Source organism: Tuber melanosporum (assembly GCF_000151645.1).
Source record: "Tuber melanosporum whole genome shotgun sequence assembly, scaffold_83, strain Mel28".
Classification (NCBI taxonomy): Eukaryota; Fungi; Ascomycota; class Pezizomycetes; order Pezizales; family Tuberaceae; genus Tuber; species Tuber melanosporum.
This window is the reverse complement of record NW_003299132.1, coordinates 338,150-354,497: the sequence shown is the minus strand read 5'-3', so window position 1 is coordinate 354,497 and position 16,348 is coordinate 338,150. Positions and strand designations below refer to the sequence as shown.

The window sequence follows — 16,348 nt, the reverse complement described above, 5'->3', positions numbered from 1 at the left end:
GAATTTTTTATTATTTTCAACAATTTCCACGTACACCCTTCTGCCTCTTATCGATTAGTTATGAAATTCAGACGCTATGGTGTCCAAAGGCTCATGCAGCAGCCATCCTTTTTATTTTCTTTTATTTTTTAGCCCCTTCCATCCCTAGTCCAGTCAAGTCCTCAGACGTCAGATGGATGTGGTAAAACCCGGCTTGGAGTCGATCCCCGAGCCTTTGATGTTCTGATACAGCACTATTCTGGACATCTGCTTTAGTGATGGGCTCGTCTACCCATCCATCCACCGTCAACACAACAGGGTTAGTGTGTGAGAACTGTACGAGTAACACTCCACGGTACTCCGCCTTCTATTCTTCCCCTTCTTCTGCCCTTCTTCTTGTGCGAACATACAGTATGCCAAAAGGCTTTTCTAAAAAAAAAAACTCGGACATTCAACCGAATCGCAGGCCAATCCAGCTCTGATCACGACAAATCTCACAGCCGTCAATCCAGCACGTTTTCATACGTTGCAAGTACCGTCTTGCCTTTCGCAGAAAAGAAACCAAGTACCACCCCCAGTCACTCCTCGCTAGCAATTTATCCACTCTTATGGCTACAACGCCCGTCCATCTACCCATGCCCACTCCAATATCCCATAAGGCACGAGATTGGGCTGCTATCTATCATGCACGTATGTGCATATAAGTATGTATGTGGATATATATATATATATAGAAAGAGGCCTTTATCTAAATTATCTTCCTCTCGGCTCCCAAGGAAAAGCTAAAAACAAAAACCAGAAACAAAAAAAGCAACAAGCAAAAGCAAAAGCAAAAGCAAAAACTGACGCGCTCACGCACTCAAGCAGGCATATTATGGTGGGGAATTGGGCGGTTTTACCTGAATTCACTGTGAAACAGAAAAGAAAACAAAAAGAAAGAAGGAAGAAAGGGGAAAAAATAAAAAAACGATAACGGGAGGCACAGCACCGGTACCGGTATCATACCCCTCGCACGATAACCGCAAAGGCGGAATCCCTCAGGCAACATGAGTCAGCTACAGTGTGTAAGACGAACACAGTGTGTAGGATAAAGACACAGGCGTTGGCAAGGGACATGGATAAATAAATAAATGAACTCGACCCCCGGAATTCTCCTTACAGTTGCCAATATGATACCTAGAGAGGCGCGCAGGATATTTCCGTGACGTTTTTCACCACAGTTACGAGCGCTGCAACGGTACTCGCGCGGAAGTGTGAAAAACTAGACTGTTTATTCTCGTCACGAACGAGCACGACCGCGGTGGTGGAGCTGATCTTGGTGTTGCTTGCATGTGCTGATTGACGTTACCAAGTATGCAGCACGCTGCTCGGGCGCGTTTGTTTCCCAGTGAGCTTGTGGTGGTGGTGAGAGCGACTCGAGTTTTTTTTTTTGTGTTCACGGTGGAGTGAATAGTGGTGCTGTGCTCTGCATTCTACTGTACTGTACCTTACTTCGACATGTGAATGTGAATAGAGACATACAGTAACCACCCTGATTAGAGTACGGTAGAGTACCGGTACTTGCGCGGTTGCCAAACCAGGTTGTGCATGGTATGATATATCTACTCGAGTATCATACTCAAAGAGGTACCAGGTACGAACGTGACTGATGCTTCTATAAGAATTCGATCGGCCTTTATCACGGTAAGGAGTCCCCCCCCCCTCCCAACGTAGCGTAGTGTACTAAGAAGGGTCTTCTTCTTCTCCAATACGGTGTAGTCTAAGTGGTCTTTGGTTCCGATTGTATGGGATTGGTAAAGGGTGTGTTCTGTCAAATGTGATATCATAGAATACAGTAACCAGTGTGATAAGGGAGAAACTTCCGCTTATGCTGTGGCGCCTCTTGCCCCGTAGAGTAGAAAGCGGGTTTTGCAGGGTTGGGTGGGGTGGGCCCGCTTGCAGATCACTTTCAGCAGCATACCGGCACAGTAGAGCACAATCCACCTCCGGGCACATAAACCCGAGAAAGTTATACTAGCAACTGCAAGGTACAGTACTAGCACTGAACGAGTACCGTGCACCCTTACCCCTCCTTCCCCTCCCTCCCCCGCCATCATGTCCGCACACTTAGCCTGCCATACAACATCAGACGGGTACTCGTAGACTACCGTATCATGCGGTATGATACTGTACAGTACGGGTAAGTTCGCACGAATCGCAAGTTCGCAACCGAGTGACACAAAATGACCCCAACGCAGCGCCAAGTCACCCCGCGATCCCCCCTATCGACCGCAACATCCCCCCCGCCCATCCTTTCTTTCTTCCTTTCATCATCGTCACTAAAAGGAAAAAAAAAAACTAGAAATGAAATTCCTGAAACCGCCCGCCTGGTCCGTTCGCGCTCTCCTCCCTACGGCAACAGCGACGGAGAAAACCGTACGACGTGCCACGATCGAGCACTTGCACCGTCTTTCCGCCCTGCCCCTGAGTGGTGGTGCCGGCGATGGGGCGGCGGACCTGCGCGGTCACTTGCATTTCGTGCGTGCCCTTGCGGCCCTGGACACGGAGGGGGTGGAGCCGCTGAGGGGGATAAGGGATGAGGTTGGTGCTGCGGAGGAGGGAGTTGTTCGTTTGCGGGATTTGCGGGCGGGAGGAGGGGAGGGGGAGGGGGAGGTGAAGTGGGATGTTATGCGCTTGGCGGCGAAGAAGGAAGGGGGGTTCTTTGTTGTTGATGGCGCGAGGGAGGAGGTTTGAGTGTGGTGAGTACGGTACAAGTGTTTTTGTTTTTTTTTTCTTAATATCTCATCACGGGGGTTTTTTTTTTGTCGATCATTTTTTGCGCAGTATGCGTTTTTGACTTTCCTATGACCCCATTTTTCCCATTTACTAACGCCGTTTTGTGAAGAAAATAAATGGGGAAAAGCGCAAAACTAAAATAAAGAAATGCCTTGAGCTACCCTTCTAAACTACGATTCCTCTTGGTGTAAAAGAATAACTTTATCAGGGCAAGAATAAAAACGGTCATGAAATAGTACGATAATGGGTTGCTCATTCATATATAGGGTTTTCAGGAAATCCTATGCGAAAGTCAGTCCCAGAGAGTCTCATGAGATTAGATCGAGTGACCCACCGCAGAATTTGTTCCACTTGTTCTGGCAACTCCATTGATTGTAGTCAAAGCTCTCCTTGCGGTCAAAAGGGCACATGCACCTTGCAGTATCATGGCTTTCATCATCCAGCGGGCATCGACCCCTAAACGTCCGGCTGTTAGGTCTGCTGTATGGATCGCGGGGGAAAGGGGAGGGTATCTGAGGCAAGGGAATGGTACCATGGAACGTGTTTGTAGCCAACGTCTCCGAAAAAGTGGATCTGATCCCTGGGGAGGAACAGAGCAGCCGCTATAGAGTGAACAGGTGCATCGCCCCATCTTTCGTAGTAGAACCCCCCTTTTTTGTCAAGGAATTCAAAGTACTTCTGGTATGCTTCTCCTCGCCAGAAATTGAGGTCTGCAATCTCGAAATTGGACCAGAAATGGCAAAGATTGTAGTCGGTTTCTTGAATTCTAGTGGGGTGTTAGTGGCATGCAGTGGTGACATGTGGAGGAAGTGGGGAGTGGTTAGGGGGGTGTCACCCTTTATCGGGGTCAGTTGCTATGAAGCCCAATGAATTGTTTCTTGCGATATGCTCCGGATGCAGCTTGGCGAATTCCTGAGTTGTCTTCCACAGTGTCTCAATTGTCGGGAGATATTCCGGTAACGAAATCACAAATGAATATCTCTTCTTATTTTCGCGCATGAATGTGAACGGATCATAGGTCATATCGCAGTAGAACCCGATGCTTGGTTCCACACGCCAATACCTGCGGACACCCGTCCGTAAGCAAAATGGTGAAATGGGAAGCCATATGCCGACCAGTGTGGGCATAGACCCATGCGCGTCGGAATGTAAACTCACCAGTCGTACTTGGCTAGAAGCTTGTCTCTGAAGAAAAAGCCAGAGTTGTAGCGACACATATGTCGATAAGTCCGAGAATCGCCATATATCACATTCTCCTTCGACATTTTTGAAATGACTTTCTGGAACTTATCTTCAGAGATCCAATCCGGCATGCTCCACTGCTCTTTGGGAATCAACCCATACTCTGTCGTTCCTGACGCCATCCGAGTGGTATGATTTTTAAACCCTTCGGTAAAGGGCTCGTCGTTAAGGAAGGTCCAAGGGTACTGGTAATGACGGTTAAATCGATCCTCGATCTGTTTCATAGAGCCAAGGGCATCTTTGAGCTCTGAATTTCTGCGCCAAAAAACAATGTAAAAATCAGCTGAGAGTGGACTATGCAATGGAGAATTTCGGAGATAGAGTACCGAACAAGCATTACTAACGTAGCCTTCTCTTTGCCTATCTGTCTCGTATCCTTGGCTGGTTTCGGCTTTGGTGGTCTTCCAACAGGTGCCGGTTTTACATGGGAAACTGATCCGGGTGCCGAATAGGCGCCATTGGACTGCCAGTAAATGGTCAGGAGCACACCAAAGATAAACACGAACGCTACAAGCCTTAAGAGCCTCGCTGTGATCTGACCTTTCTTGCGTGATCTGAAGCTCGGAAGCCCACCTCGAGCGCTTCGTTGGGATTTGTATTTTTCGAATGGATCATCCGAGCCCTTAGAACTGCTCCAGTAGTCTGCAGAGTTATACGACATCTTCTACCGTCTTCGTGGGTTGGATGGGGTGATGACAAGCTAGCTGAGAGTCGTCAAGGAATAGGGATCTAGTGGGCTATTGAATATCGGCGGTAGCCGCCCGCCAGGGATCGATCTCGGGGGGAGCTTTTTAGAGAAACGGGCGGTGGGATTACGGATTGAGACAAATACAAGAGAAGAAAGAAAGCAACAATTGATAGTATCAAGACTCATTCGAAAACATTAGCTTGATTGACGGAGAGATCATGAAGTCGTGAGAGTCGAGAGATTGCGGAGGTCTTAATCTGAGCCTTTCGTCCGTTCTTGGCAGGGGCTCTGGTTGGTGGGTGCCGGTTGTTATGGGTGACAAAAAACTCGGGCCGCTAGACATTTTGCACCAAAACTAGCCATTTGCGGAGATTCATAGCTCGACACTACTAGGCTAAGAAATTTCGGGAAGCTGTAAGAGTCGTGAGAACTACTCAAGTATTTATTTCTATATAATGGAAGTATAAGGCCTGCGAATTGACAACTTGTGATGTTTTACGCCATGAGGTGGTAAGATCTAGAAGTTACTTAACGCTTCTTATCATGGGTGTGCCATGCAAAGGACACATTGCAGCCACTTTTGCTCCATGTTATCTGTGGTTTCTTAATCCCATAAACCTTCAGTGGAACCCCCGTATTCGTTGAGGGGGCTTGGTTTTGATGGAAAACAGTTATTAGCTCGAGTATTTTGTTCTAGCACTAGCTCTGCGAACATTCTTAGCATGCACAGTCGACCAGGAATTGAAACGGGGTTGCTTCAATTATACGCCCCGGTGCCATATAAACATATACCATGTTCATTGCAGCAAATAGTCATTTTCTCTCTAATCGGTAGAGGTACTGGTAGGTGGCCCACCAAAGGGTCGATCGGAACACAAATCTCTACTGAAGATAGCAAACCGGCGGGATAAAAGAAATAGAGCTTAAGTTCCTTGTTCCTTTGAACCCCGGACCCCTGCGATCTTGCCTAAAAACCAAGCCAGGTTACGGCACGTTGGAAAAGGGGATGGTACACTGTCTACGATAAGATTTTGCTCATACCGGGAACCTTGGATGTAGGTGCGAGTACTAGTCCGGTAGGAATCGGGTATGATGCCTTAAAGAACTCTTGTTCGAGGGGATAGCTTGAAGAATAAATCTGGGTAGTTGAAATAGCTCCAGACTTCGCTGACTGCGGGGGACCGGGCACAATCAGCCAGACCAGACACTCGATAACCGCCCGAAAGCAAACCTTCGCGCATACAAACACAGCGGATACCACCATCACTACCCACCGGCGCGACATTTTCCAGCGTGAAAAGCACCTGGATTGCTCCAGCTTTAGACTATCATCAGAAGCTTTCGAGCAAACCACACAGGAGTACTCCACCAACGCTTCGACTGAGTAAGTTCCAAGTTACGGTAGCCACGGGTTCTCCCCACAAGCCAAAAAAAGGCGCTAGCCTCAATTTTGCAACGGCTCATATGGATACCGCCCTTACTCAGTCCTCCTGGATACTCTTCTCAGGCTTATTCATCTCGGCATGCGGACGCCCTCCCCCCTCCCACAATTGCCATCATTGCCTATCACTCGTCTAATCACCTAGTTCGATCACTCTACGCCATGTATTAAATTCTTGTTTTACTACAGTATTCCCACTTCTACATACCTACTCCTCTTCTTTCAAAGCTGAGGTGATGTATTTCATTATACTTCGGCTTCAGAACACCGCTATGAAAAAAGCCAAAATTCCCCCTTAATAAATACCGGGATCCCCGCATGGTCGGGAAAACTCGTATAATGGTCGATCGGTCGAATTAGTACTCGAGTATCACCGATTCGGCCTGGCTTACTCACTATCCCGGTATCGAACATTGATCGGCAAACGACAAGGAATTATTTCCACGTTGGTGCATAACAATATCAGCTTCGACAGGTTTTAAGAGATTTCCAACTTTTACTTTATTTCTTGTCCCCTCCCCCCCCTCCTCAAGCTTTCTTGGCTGCGCGCATTTGTAGCTTGTGCTTCTGCGCAGTTACTGCAATGTGTGCAAAGTGCGGACCCAACGGCGATCCATTCTGCCCACACTCGAGTACGAGTACAGAAAATCTGGGGGGCATGAGATGGAGTTGGTGATCGTTGGGGTTAATTGAATGGATGTAGGGAAAAAAGGAAATACTCGTGCGTGATGTAATGTTGCACGCCCCTCCATCTTGCTGCCTTGGCTCTTTGGTAATAATAACTCAACAACAGTGATGATACACTACCAAGCTTTCTCTCGCGATCCAGGCCCTCTTGCGTGCGTGGTATAGTACTCGTACACACAGTACGGTATCTGGGACCGGGGCAGGTCATTGGATTCCGGACTCAACTGGTGGTCGCTTGCAGTGTCCGGTACCGGTAGGGCCTTGACAACAACCTATGCACCCTCGTCCCTGTGGGGCGTGGGTACTAGTGTTGTGTGTGTTTTCCGGAGTTGTCATTCTTGATCCGTTTTGTTGGCCTCCCCGATCGTCGTGCAGATGCCTTTTTCAATCGAGAGAAGATCTTATTGAACGGGTCACGATCTCCACTCATCTCTGTATGATACGGTACTCGAGTATTTGATTTGAACTCCACAATTAGCACGGGGCTCAACTCTGCTTGAGTAAAGCACAGCAAGGCATAGAAAAATAGAGAACGTTTCTCGCGGGGCAAGCATAACCCAGCGTAACGCTAGGATTGAACTACCACATTAACTCATTAAACTAGAAATCGCGTTAGAGCAGTCGGGTACTCGGATACGGAAGTTAATCCGTGAGCGCCGGGATATTGGGCAAACTGCCATGGATACCCTTCTGGCGAATAGGAAAATCGCAAAGCATCCACTATCTCTCAGATTTATCCCGACTTATACCAACCTGGCTTCAAGCTAGCAAAACAAACAACACCTGTACCACTGTTTTGACACCAACCGCGCAATCTGCAGCAAGAGCCGGAAATCAGGGCCGGGACCGCCAAATCCCAACATACGAAAACAATAACAAAATGGAATAACGTTTACAGAGTTTCTTCTCTTCACAGTCAATAGGCTTAGCTGCATATTAGAAACGACTATTCATTGGGAATGTTCGCGGACTGGCCCAGGTATCTGAGCAAAGCGCAGCTCAACAGGCGAGCGAGATTCGTAAGAAAGCTGCCCGCTACAGTCAGATTCTAAAGGTCATTTGCCTAGGGCCTTGTTCCTACAAAAGTTTTTACTCCTTCGAGGGAAAGAGTTTCCTGAAGAGCTTTAATCCCACTCGCCTATTGAGCTACACTAAAAAAAAATTGGCTGCACAAGCGCCACTTCCAGTTTAACCAGTTTATGCGGTATCATACATTCCCGCTGTACCAGTACGCACGGGCTACGGTGCCAGTACTGTACTGGTACTCGAGCACTCGTACGGAGAGAAAAAAGGAATCACGTAATTTTATCATGCAGCCTTGTCCCTAGCAGGTTCCCCCCCCTACTTCTCTCCCTGTGCTTCCTCCTTCGTCATTATCCCAGCTCCAACACTCCTCAAGATCCGCTCGACCCCAGCACCGGTCTTCATACTGACCCCGTCACCAAACAACTCCCAGCGCAGCGGCACCACCAACTCCTGCGCATCCTGCTTCACCTGCTGCCAGGGGAGCAGCCCCTCCATGGTCTCGCAAATCACCCCCTCGACAACCTGCAGTGGCCCCCTCCAGCGATCACCGAGCAAATCCTGCTTGTTGAGGACAATCCCCAAATAGCGTACTTGGCACTCTCTGCTCCTCACGTACTCCAATGCGTAAACCAGTTCCTCCAACGATTCCATGATGACTCCTGGGTCTCCTCTACTAACGTCTATGAAGAAGAGTAGAGCGATGGGGGATAGAGGTGTCAAGTGCGGGAATTGAAGGCGGAAGTTGCGGCGGTCGCTTCTGGCTATCTCTGTGAAGTTTATGGTCTGGTTTGAGAAGGGGATCTCTTGGACTGTTGGTTATTTTGTGTTCTGTCAGTTTATTGTTCTAGTGCACCGGCAGTGCGGTAGGCTAGTGGGCCGCTGGGTTGGGTTGGGTTGGGTTGGTATAATACCGTCATAGTCCTCTGTAGGCTGTGTCTCTTGAAATTTTCCTGTCTTTATTCTGCATAGAAACGTGGACTTTCCGGCTCCGCTGAGACCCAGGATAAAGCAGCGGGACCCTGTTGGTGCTGTTGGTGGTGCTGCTGTTGGTATAGAGATTGCGCTTACACAACTGCTCTTACCTGACTCTCTGCGGCAGGGGCACGTGGAGTACTTGAAGAACTTCATATTTGCAGTTGATGCCTGTAGCCGGGGAGTAGACAGTGGCTGGACGCACCGATGCTGGAGACAACCCGTGTTTATGGTGGACGAATAAGTAGAGTGCTCTAACCAGCGGGGATAAGGAGTGCTTTCTTGTGGCCTATCTGTGCTTACGAATCCGCTCGTCCAGCGAGAATGGAATGAGAAAAATTGGTGCTTTTTGAATTTCACAGTTTAGAATGATTCCAAATAGCATGTCGACTAACCACCCTCAGTGCGGGGGTGTCCGTACCAATTGACTGTCTCACTGCTAGTATTTGTTGCGAGTGATGGAACTTGCTTACTATGCTAAAAGAGCCCAAGTTTCTCTACTATCTAACTCATAATTTATAAGAACCGGAGCGGGTACCGACTCCACTAGTGCTCCCCCAACTGGCCTCAGCTACTATATAGGTAGAGGAGCGTTGTCTTGTGCTGAAGTCATAAAAATTTGCATAAGATTCTATCGTGAATACTGTATCATGTTGTACTCAAATACTCGAGAGTATAGAGAGTAGTATAGCAGGACTATCTTTATATTCTGCAGAAATACTATGGCACTCTGGGGGAGGGGAAGGGGAGTCAAGTTCTATTGTGACATCTACCACTTCCGCTCGTTGTGTTTATTGCGAAGTCCCCCTGAGGGGTGATAGTCCCCATACCCGAACTTTGAGACCAAAACTGAAAGAATTCATAGGTTGATGAAACATAAGTAGACTCTTTTTTTGCCCCTGAGGCAGCTTCACATCACTGCGAGGTTGTGGTTTGGTGATTTGTTTCGATCGTCTACGGATTTCGAAGCCTTTGGGCTCCAAGAAACTCTCCGGTGTGCTCCCAGCATGTTGTTTCACAAGATATCACTCGTGTTATACCTCCCATTGTCCAGAAAAAAAAACCAAGACAGGGTATGGGCGAATGACCGATCCGACCCACAGATATCTTAACTGCTCTAAGTTATCATAGTCTACCTGACTATCGTGTCAAGGCCGTTTCCTACGTGGGTTCTACTCCCCAAGGTGTACCGAAGGGTTAGGGTTGGAATGTTTGCTCGTGGAGAGCGTTGGTCGATTTTGAGGGTTATGGATCTGTAGCAGGGCTGAGATAACCACAGGGAACTGTTTTCCCGGGCTTCTAAGAAATGTGCCGTATGGCGGGAAGAGAGCTCCACTTCCCAAACATTTCGCCAGTGACACCCGGAGAGAGATCGTGAGCCTCAATAGCCAAGATCTCGAGATGCTTATATAATCCCCATCACCCGGAAAGGGCTAACCAGGTTGGTATCATACTCGAGTGGCTCGAACACAGCCTACATACCCCCTCTGCTGGCCTCTTGAACCCCATCCCACTTAACCTTTACTTCGCACTTCACGTGCCCTCACTTTTCCTCTCCCTCTAACGACCCGTTCTACAGCATAGGAATTTACACCGCCATCCCTTTTTCTCTTTTGCTTCTTTTTTATCATTCCCCCTGTCTCGTCGTCGAAACATAAGCGTCCTCTTGTGCAAGTGAAGTGCATATCCGACTATTTTCGCGGGGTGCGCCGCCTTCGACTCGCTTGCCGTAGCGGTTGCAACTCTCGCCCCGTCGTTGTCCGAATTAGTCACTATGTCGATTACCTGCCCCTCTTGTGGGAGTTCGAACCCCACCGACTTCGATGATTCCACCGGGAGACTTGTCTGCACGAATTGTGGCCACGTCGTTAACGACTCCTTTATCGTTTCCGAAATTTCTTTTGGGGAGACTAGCAGTGGAGCTGCCAGAGTTCAGGGGAGTTATGTTGCCGAAGGGCAGACTCATGCTGGTGGGGGTGGGGGAAGGTTTAGGAGTGGGAATAGTCTTGAGAGTCGGGAACAGATAATTCAAAATGGTGAGTTTGATTTTTTACTTCTATTCCACTTCGCTGCCTGCTTTGCTCCTGACCCGGCGGGAGTTTATAGGACGTCGCAAAATTGTTGAACTCGCTGGTGCTGTCAATTGTCCCGAACATTTTGCGGATCACGCCCAACGATGGTTCACCCTATCAGTCACGCACAACTTTAATAGAGGTCGTAAAACACAATTTGTTATCGCCTGTTGCCTGTACATTGTCTGCCGTCTCGAAAAGAGCTCCCACATGCTCATTGACTTCTCGGACATACTCAATGTAGGTTTTCCACTTGAAGATCGACGGACTTCTTTCCGTTAACAGCGTTCCAGGTCAATGTCTTCTCACTCGGCCACACCTATCTTCAACTCGTTCAAATCCTCGAGGTCCGATTACCACACATAGATCCTACGGTCTACGTCTACCGTTTCGCAAAGCACCTCGACTTCGGTAGCGAACAGACCAAGGTCGCTAACGATGCCCTTCGTATCATCCAGCGTATGTCACGCGATTGGATGGTTCAAGGCCGTCGACCGTCGGGTATTTGCGGCGCTGCATTGATCCTCGCAGCCCGCATGAACAATTTCCGCCGTTCTGTTAGAGAGGTAGTTTACGTTGTTAAAGTAGCAGACTTGACTATCCAGAAGCGGCTGGACGAATTCAAAGATACCAAGAGCGGAGACTTGACAGTTGAGGAATTCAGGAATATATGGCTTGAGCAAGCGCACGACCCACCCAGCTACGGACCGAAAGCCTCGAAGAAACACAAGAGGGTAAGGGACGTTAACGATGATGGAGAAGTTGTCGAGGATCCCCAGGATATCACTATTGTCACTACTCCCGTGGCTCCAACCCCCCCCCCCAGCACTCTTCCTAGCGCTCCTCCTAGCGCCGCCGCAACACCAGTTATGCTCCTCGATAGACCCCTCAGACTGGACGCAGACGGCTTCGTAATCCCAGAGCTCCCCATCCCCTCACCACTCCCCACATCTTCGCTCCCCGGAACACCAATCGATACCACAGACCCCGCCATGCCGCAAGGAACCGGAAAGGCCCAAGAAGACCAACACTCTGCCATCGCCGAGGAAGTGATCGAATCCGAGATCGCCTCCCTACTAGATGGCTCCGCAGCAGTGATCATGGAAGAGCTCCGAGAGGCCGACCGTCAAGCGCGCGAGGAACGCGCCGCCTCCACCATATCAGATGACCCAGACAACCTCGACGACGTCGACGACGACTTTGAAGTCCAGAATGCCCTACTCACCGAAGAGGAGCGCAATCTGAAGGAGAAGATCTGGGTGGAGTTTAACAAGGATTATTTGCGTGAGCAAGAATGCAAGTTTTTCCCTCCTTATTTAGGCAACAAAATAGAATAAAATAAAAACCCCTGCATGAGCACCACGGCGTGGCTAACGTGGGTGTTGTAGTGAAACGCCTAAAGAAGGAAACGGACCTCCGCAACGGCATCATCAAAACTGCTAGAAAGCGCAAGAGGAATAAACCCCGCGACAGCAACAGCGAGGATATGGCCGCTACACCTGCCGATAGTGCGAAGAATATGCTCATGCGCAGGAGTTATTCCAAGAAGATTAATTATAAAGCTATCGAGGGGCTTTTCGAAGATGATTAAGTAGAGGGGGGGGGTTGTAGATAATTTCTTTCTCCTTTGTCCGTTGGGGCTTCTAATTGAGTTGGTCGGCGCACATATATCTGGATGGGTGCATTATAGAGATTGAGCACTTGCTACGGTTATTAATGGGGAATTAGTGCATGATGGTAGTGGTGGAGATGTTTATGTTCATATGGGATCACTCGGGAAGGAGGTTTCACCGGTATACTGTACTGTATCATACTTGTAGTTTTTCTGGTTTGGCGTGTATTTAATTTTACTCTTTTAGGCCCTGCTTGGCATGACAGAAAATGGTATTTTTCTGAAATATTTCAACATTGAACTTCTTTGACTATAGCTCGATGTTCGAGTACGGCACTGCGCGGTACTTCGTACTCGAGTACTGTACGGGCGCCTAATCGATTTTTGTTTCATCACAACCGTTGGTTGTGTAGTTATGTGTACAGTACATGGATTTTTTAGTGCTCTCTGGTCAAAAGAGATTCGAGTTTTAGCAGAAGTCAGGTTTTCAGGAAAAACGGCGCTTTTTTATAAGGTGGTGGTGTGCCAAACAGTGCCTTATTTCGGGCTGATGGGTTGTTTTTTTCTACAGTAAAAGCTTTATATGGCTACGCTAGAAAAAAAAGTTCTGGTGTTGGGTGCCCATGTGTAGGTTCTAATAAAACCACACTCATTTTATCGGAGCCACAAAGGGTTCCACATCTCCCACATCCTGCTCGTGTCTCCGAGCCAAGAATTGGCATCCGCTTGTCTTCTCTGTAGGCTTGTATCATACTATAAGTCACTCGAGTCGTGGCTTTTTTAGCACAGGTGGGTACGGGGTTAGAACGGAAGCTCGGGGTGGGGACGCAGCAGGGAAATTAATTGGCGGGAAATGAAGATCTATTGTTGGGTGCTTCTATGAAAAAAGATCCCTGCTATTTTGCTGCTATGGGTTTAGGGTGTGTCAAGAGGACAGTCCCAAGTTTAGTTACGAGCACGCTTCCCAAAGACTCTCAGGCGCTTCACTCCTCCGTCAGGAATGATGACCATTTTAACATGAGTAACAACTTTTCCGTTAACGTTCTGGAGGAAGGCAGACGGGAATGCATGTTCCTTATCCGCCTCACAAGCTTGTGCAGGAACGATAAGTTCCCACCCATTGGCATCACCGGCAACATGTTGCTCGGGGGAATTGATAGCGTAGATTTCAACAGCTTGGGGGTAGTTTCCACGGAAGTGGAGGGTATCAACTATAACCTCTTCAATGTATCCCGGAGCTCCCTTTGTGATGAGACCTATTAGCGTAGCTCAGGGGTTTCGGCTGGAGTAAGGGAATGACGTACGAGTTTGACAACAACCCAGTCTACATGGCCCGGCTCACGACTGCGCTTTGTCTCCCAACCATTTCCCGCGTTCTTACCTCTTCCGGGAAGCAACAGATTGTCCTTTTTTGTTCCAAAATTTTGTTCACTGCAGGAGATTGCGAGACCACCGGAGGAGACGTGAGCAAGGTCAATAATCGCGTCCGGATCGCTGGGGAAGACAGGGACTGCAGTTCCAAACAAGCGGAAGCGGGCAATTCCTAACGGCATATTAGTACTACTGGGGTTTGTTGTGGTGTAATCTAGTAAGAACATACCCCCGTCCGGGAACATATTGAGGCGGACATGGGAATAAGCTTTGGTAGTGGGAGAGCTAAGCTTCCAGATGTGTCTCTGAGAAGGGCCGCATTCCTGCATTGGGAGGATTTCTTCCCACTTCAAAGAGTTGGGTGTTAGATTGAACTGATTTAGTGGAATGATCCACTCACTACCGTGCTTGTGTCTGGGTGGCTGCCATCAAGGAAGGTGCCCTCAACGGTGACTGCCGGAGCATAGTTTCCTTTGAAAAAAGCTGTGTCGACCTCGAAACCATGGACTCTACCACTGGCAACTCCAAGCTATCGGTGGTTAGCACCAACATATTTTTTTGTTGTGAATCTTCCTTTGCACTGGTATGGTACCTACTTTAATGATGACCCAATCGGCAGGGGCTTTGTTGTGTCTTCTCGTCTCCCATCTTGAATTGACAGCATATTAGCATTGCAGAATCTCTAAGAGGGGGGGAACAAACCCGTCGTACCAAGCACCCGTAGGTACAAACACGCCGGGTCTGCCAATCGGAGGAGCTGGGTTGATTAAGTTCTCGGCAGCAGCAAACCATTGGTCACTAAATTCGATGACTTGGCCACCAAGAGCGGAGCTAATGAGATCTGTAATATTCCGGGTCAATATCGAGCCCTTTGAAAGTGTATTGATAGACTTACCAATGCAGGAGGACATAAAAGCCTCTTGAGCTTCAGATTCGTCAATGCGGTGAGCTGTGTTGGAAGACATGGTATTTATTTCTTGAAGACCTAGTTGTTGCAAGTTGGGGGAATGAGACTGGGGTGAGGATAGCAGTAGACAGATAAAGGTGAATGATATGTGGGTTGTAGCAGGGAAAGGGGGGATGGGTGAGGGAGGACGAGGGAGGGCAAACTAGTCATCCATCCCACGAAAATCAACAGCATTACTGGGGTGAGCCCATAGTTCTGGTTGGCTCGGTACGATACCTTCCTTAGATAAGCCCTAGTCTAAGTTATCCGGGGAAGCCGAGTGACACCCGGCACACGCAGTAAGGGTAAAACGCGGCGCACTCCGCAGCTCCCTTTCCGAGAAGAACCTGTCGTGAGAACCTAGCCTTACTTGAGGGACTAAATAATGCCGGGGGTTCCTTGAATCAAAATATGCTGCTCTCGCTGGTGAATCTGGTGGATTCAGCATAGGAATATTGCCGTTTACTAGGGGCACTTGGAGTTAATGAACGTGAATCTTGGGTGATTATCAACCATGGAGTACAAAACTGCGTCTCGCGTCTACGACCGCGGTCAAGAGGCCAGTTTTGAGCGTCAAGCTCTGCTAAGGACTTGCTCTTCATGGGAAATAACCAAGCTGTATAGAATACAGCCCTCCCCCATTTTGTCCCCGTAGTTTCTGTCAATTTGTGGTCACCCTGGCTGGGAGACCTGGCTATGGGTCGTTCTTATTTCCCGGGGCTCTTTCGGCATCCCTTAATTTTATTCGACGTCAGCGGACTTTTTACTGGTATGATGCCGGTATTGTAGGTTTATCGTTCTGGGTTAACTTAGTTGTGAAGCTCAGGTGAAAGGGATCCCTACGATTTGATTGGTCGATAGAATTCTGGGGTAACTCATCTCTCACAAGATCTAGGGATGCCGGTACAGCTTTCAACGGAACGGTTGACGAACGGGGGGGTATTTTGGCGGGCGAGAGAGTGAATTGGTTGGAGCGCGGTGGCGGAGGATACCGGTAGGTGCCGGTGCCGGCTACTGGTCCCTGTTCGTCACCCACAGTTTTTTTTTCCGCTGTTGTCCCCATTGATGACTGCTGCCGGTAAATTACTCGTACTCGGGTAGCGTACGGTACGATACTTGTCATGTCGAAGAGTTTTTTAAAAGGACTGCTCTTGCGTACCACCAAAATTCGGCCCCCGCTTGGATCTGGATGGTATGCAATGCAGCTCTTTTTGAAAACGTCTCGACACTGCGAGTCTGTACCGGTACTGTACTCGAATAGTACTCGTAGTCTACCGGTATTGCACTACCGGCTGCCGGTGAGCTCGAAGATCTGGAGTTACCCGGCTTTATGGAGTCTCCGGTCTCTTGAGGCCCCACCGGAACCCAGCCATATCCACGATTTTATGACTCCAGCCCTCATTTTCGTCCACCTTCCTTCCACGTCAATGAAAATCCACAAAACTTGCACCACGCTTACATAAACAGGGATCATAGTCCATTGCATAAGAGGTCTTGCTATCTAACACGTAGTCACATCGGGTGCACTAGACCTGCA

At 48.6% G+C, this 16,348-nt stretch overlaps 5 protein-coding genes; 2 read left to right on the top strand and 3 right to left on the bottom strand.

The window, feature by feature from the left end:
* Positions 1-2,772: 2,772 nt before the first annotated feature.
* On the bottom strand, positions 2,773-4,611 carry GSTUM_00011376001 (uncharacterized protein; the record flags this gene model as incomplete). XM_002841883.2 has 7 exons in its annotated part: positions 2,773-3,035; positions 3,089-3,210; positions 3,287-3,520; positions 3,590-3,817; positions 3,913-4,251; positions 4,323-4,459; positions 4,537-4,611. The coding sequence occupies 7 exons, from the start codon at positions 4,609-4,611 to the stop codon at positions 3,007-3,009; spliced, it is 1,164 nt and encodes a 387-aa protein (XP_002841929.1). The 3' UTR covers positions 2,773-3,006.
* A 3,382-nt stretch (positions 4,612-7,993) lies between these two features.
* GSTUM_00011375001 (uncharacterized protein) lies at positions 7,994-9,002 on the bottom strand. XM_002841882.2 has 2 exons: positions 8,750-9,002; positions 7,994-8,647 (listed from the first exon to the last, which is right to left on the bottom strand). The coding sequence occupies exons 1-2, from the start codon at positions 8,964-8,966 to the stop codon at positions 8,154-8,156; spliced, it is 711 nt and encodes a 236-aa protein (XP_002841928.1). The 5' UTR covers positions 8,967-9,002; the 3' UTR covers positions 7,994-8,153.
* Positions 9,003-10,584: 1,582 nt separating this feature from the next.
* On the top strand, positions 10,585-12,473 carry GSTUM_00011374001 (uncharacterized protein; the record flags this gene model as incomplete). Its single annotated transcript, XM_002841881.1, has 4 exons — positions 10,585-10,846; positions 10,917-11,122; positions 11,176-12,166; positions 12,271-12,473. 4 exons carry the CDS (start codon positions 10,585-10,587, stop codon positions 12,471-12,473), a joined length of 1,662 nt encoding a protein of 553 aa, XP_002841927.1.
* A 966-nt stretch (positions 12,474-13,439) lies between these two features.
* Positions 13,440-14,868, bottom strand: GSTUM_00011373001 (uncharacterized protein; the record flags this gene model as incomplete). XM_002841880.2 has 7 exons in its annotated part: positions 14,761-14,868; positions 14,568-14,706; positions 14,462-14,513; positions 14,266-14,394; positions 14,095-14,212; positions 13,799-14,037; positions 13,440-13,736 (listed from the first exon to the last, which is right to left on the bottom strand). The coding sequence occupies exons 1-7, from the start codon at positions 14,828-14,830 to the stop codon at positions 13,440-13,442; spliced, it is 1,044 nt and encodes a 347-aa protein (XP_002841926.1). The 5' UTR covers positions 14,831-14,868.
* A 1,353-nt stretch (positions 14,869-16,221) lies between these two features.
* Positions 16,222-16,348, top strand: part of GSTUM_00011372001 (uncharacterized protein) — a 2,568-nt gene continuing 2,441 nt past the window's right edge. The window contains exon 1 of the mRNA XM_002841879.2: positions 16,222-16,348. This exon is cut by the window's right edge and continues 330 nt beyond it.

Coding starts and splice junctions, on each gene's coding strand:
- GSTUM_00011375001 (XM_002841882.2), bottom strand. CDS start 8,966: ATGAAGTTCTTCAAGTACTCCACGTGCCCCTGCCGCAGAGAGTCAGGT. Junction 8,648..8,749: donor GCCTACAGAGGACTATGACG/GTATTATACCAA, acceptor AATAACCAACAG/TCCAAGAGATCCCCTTCTCA.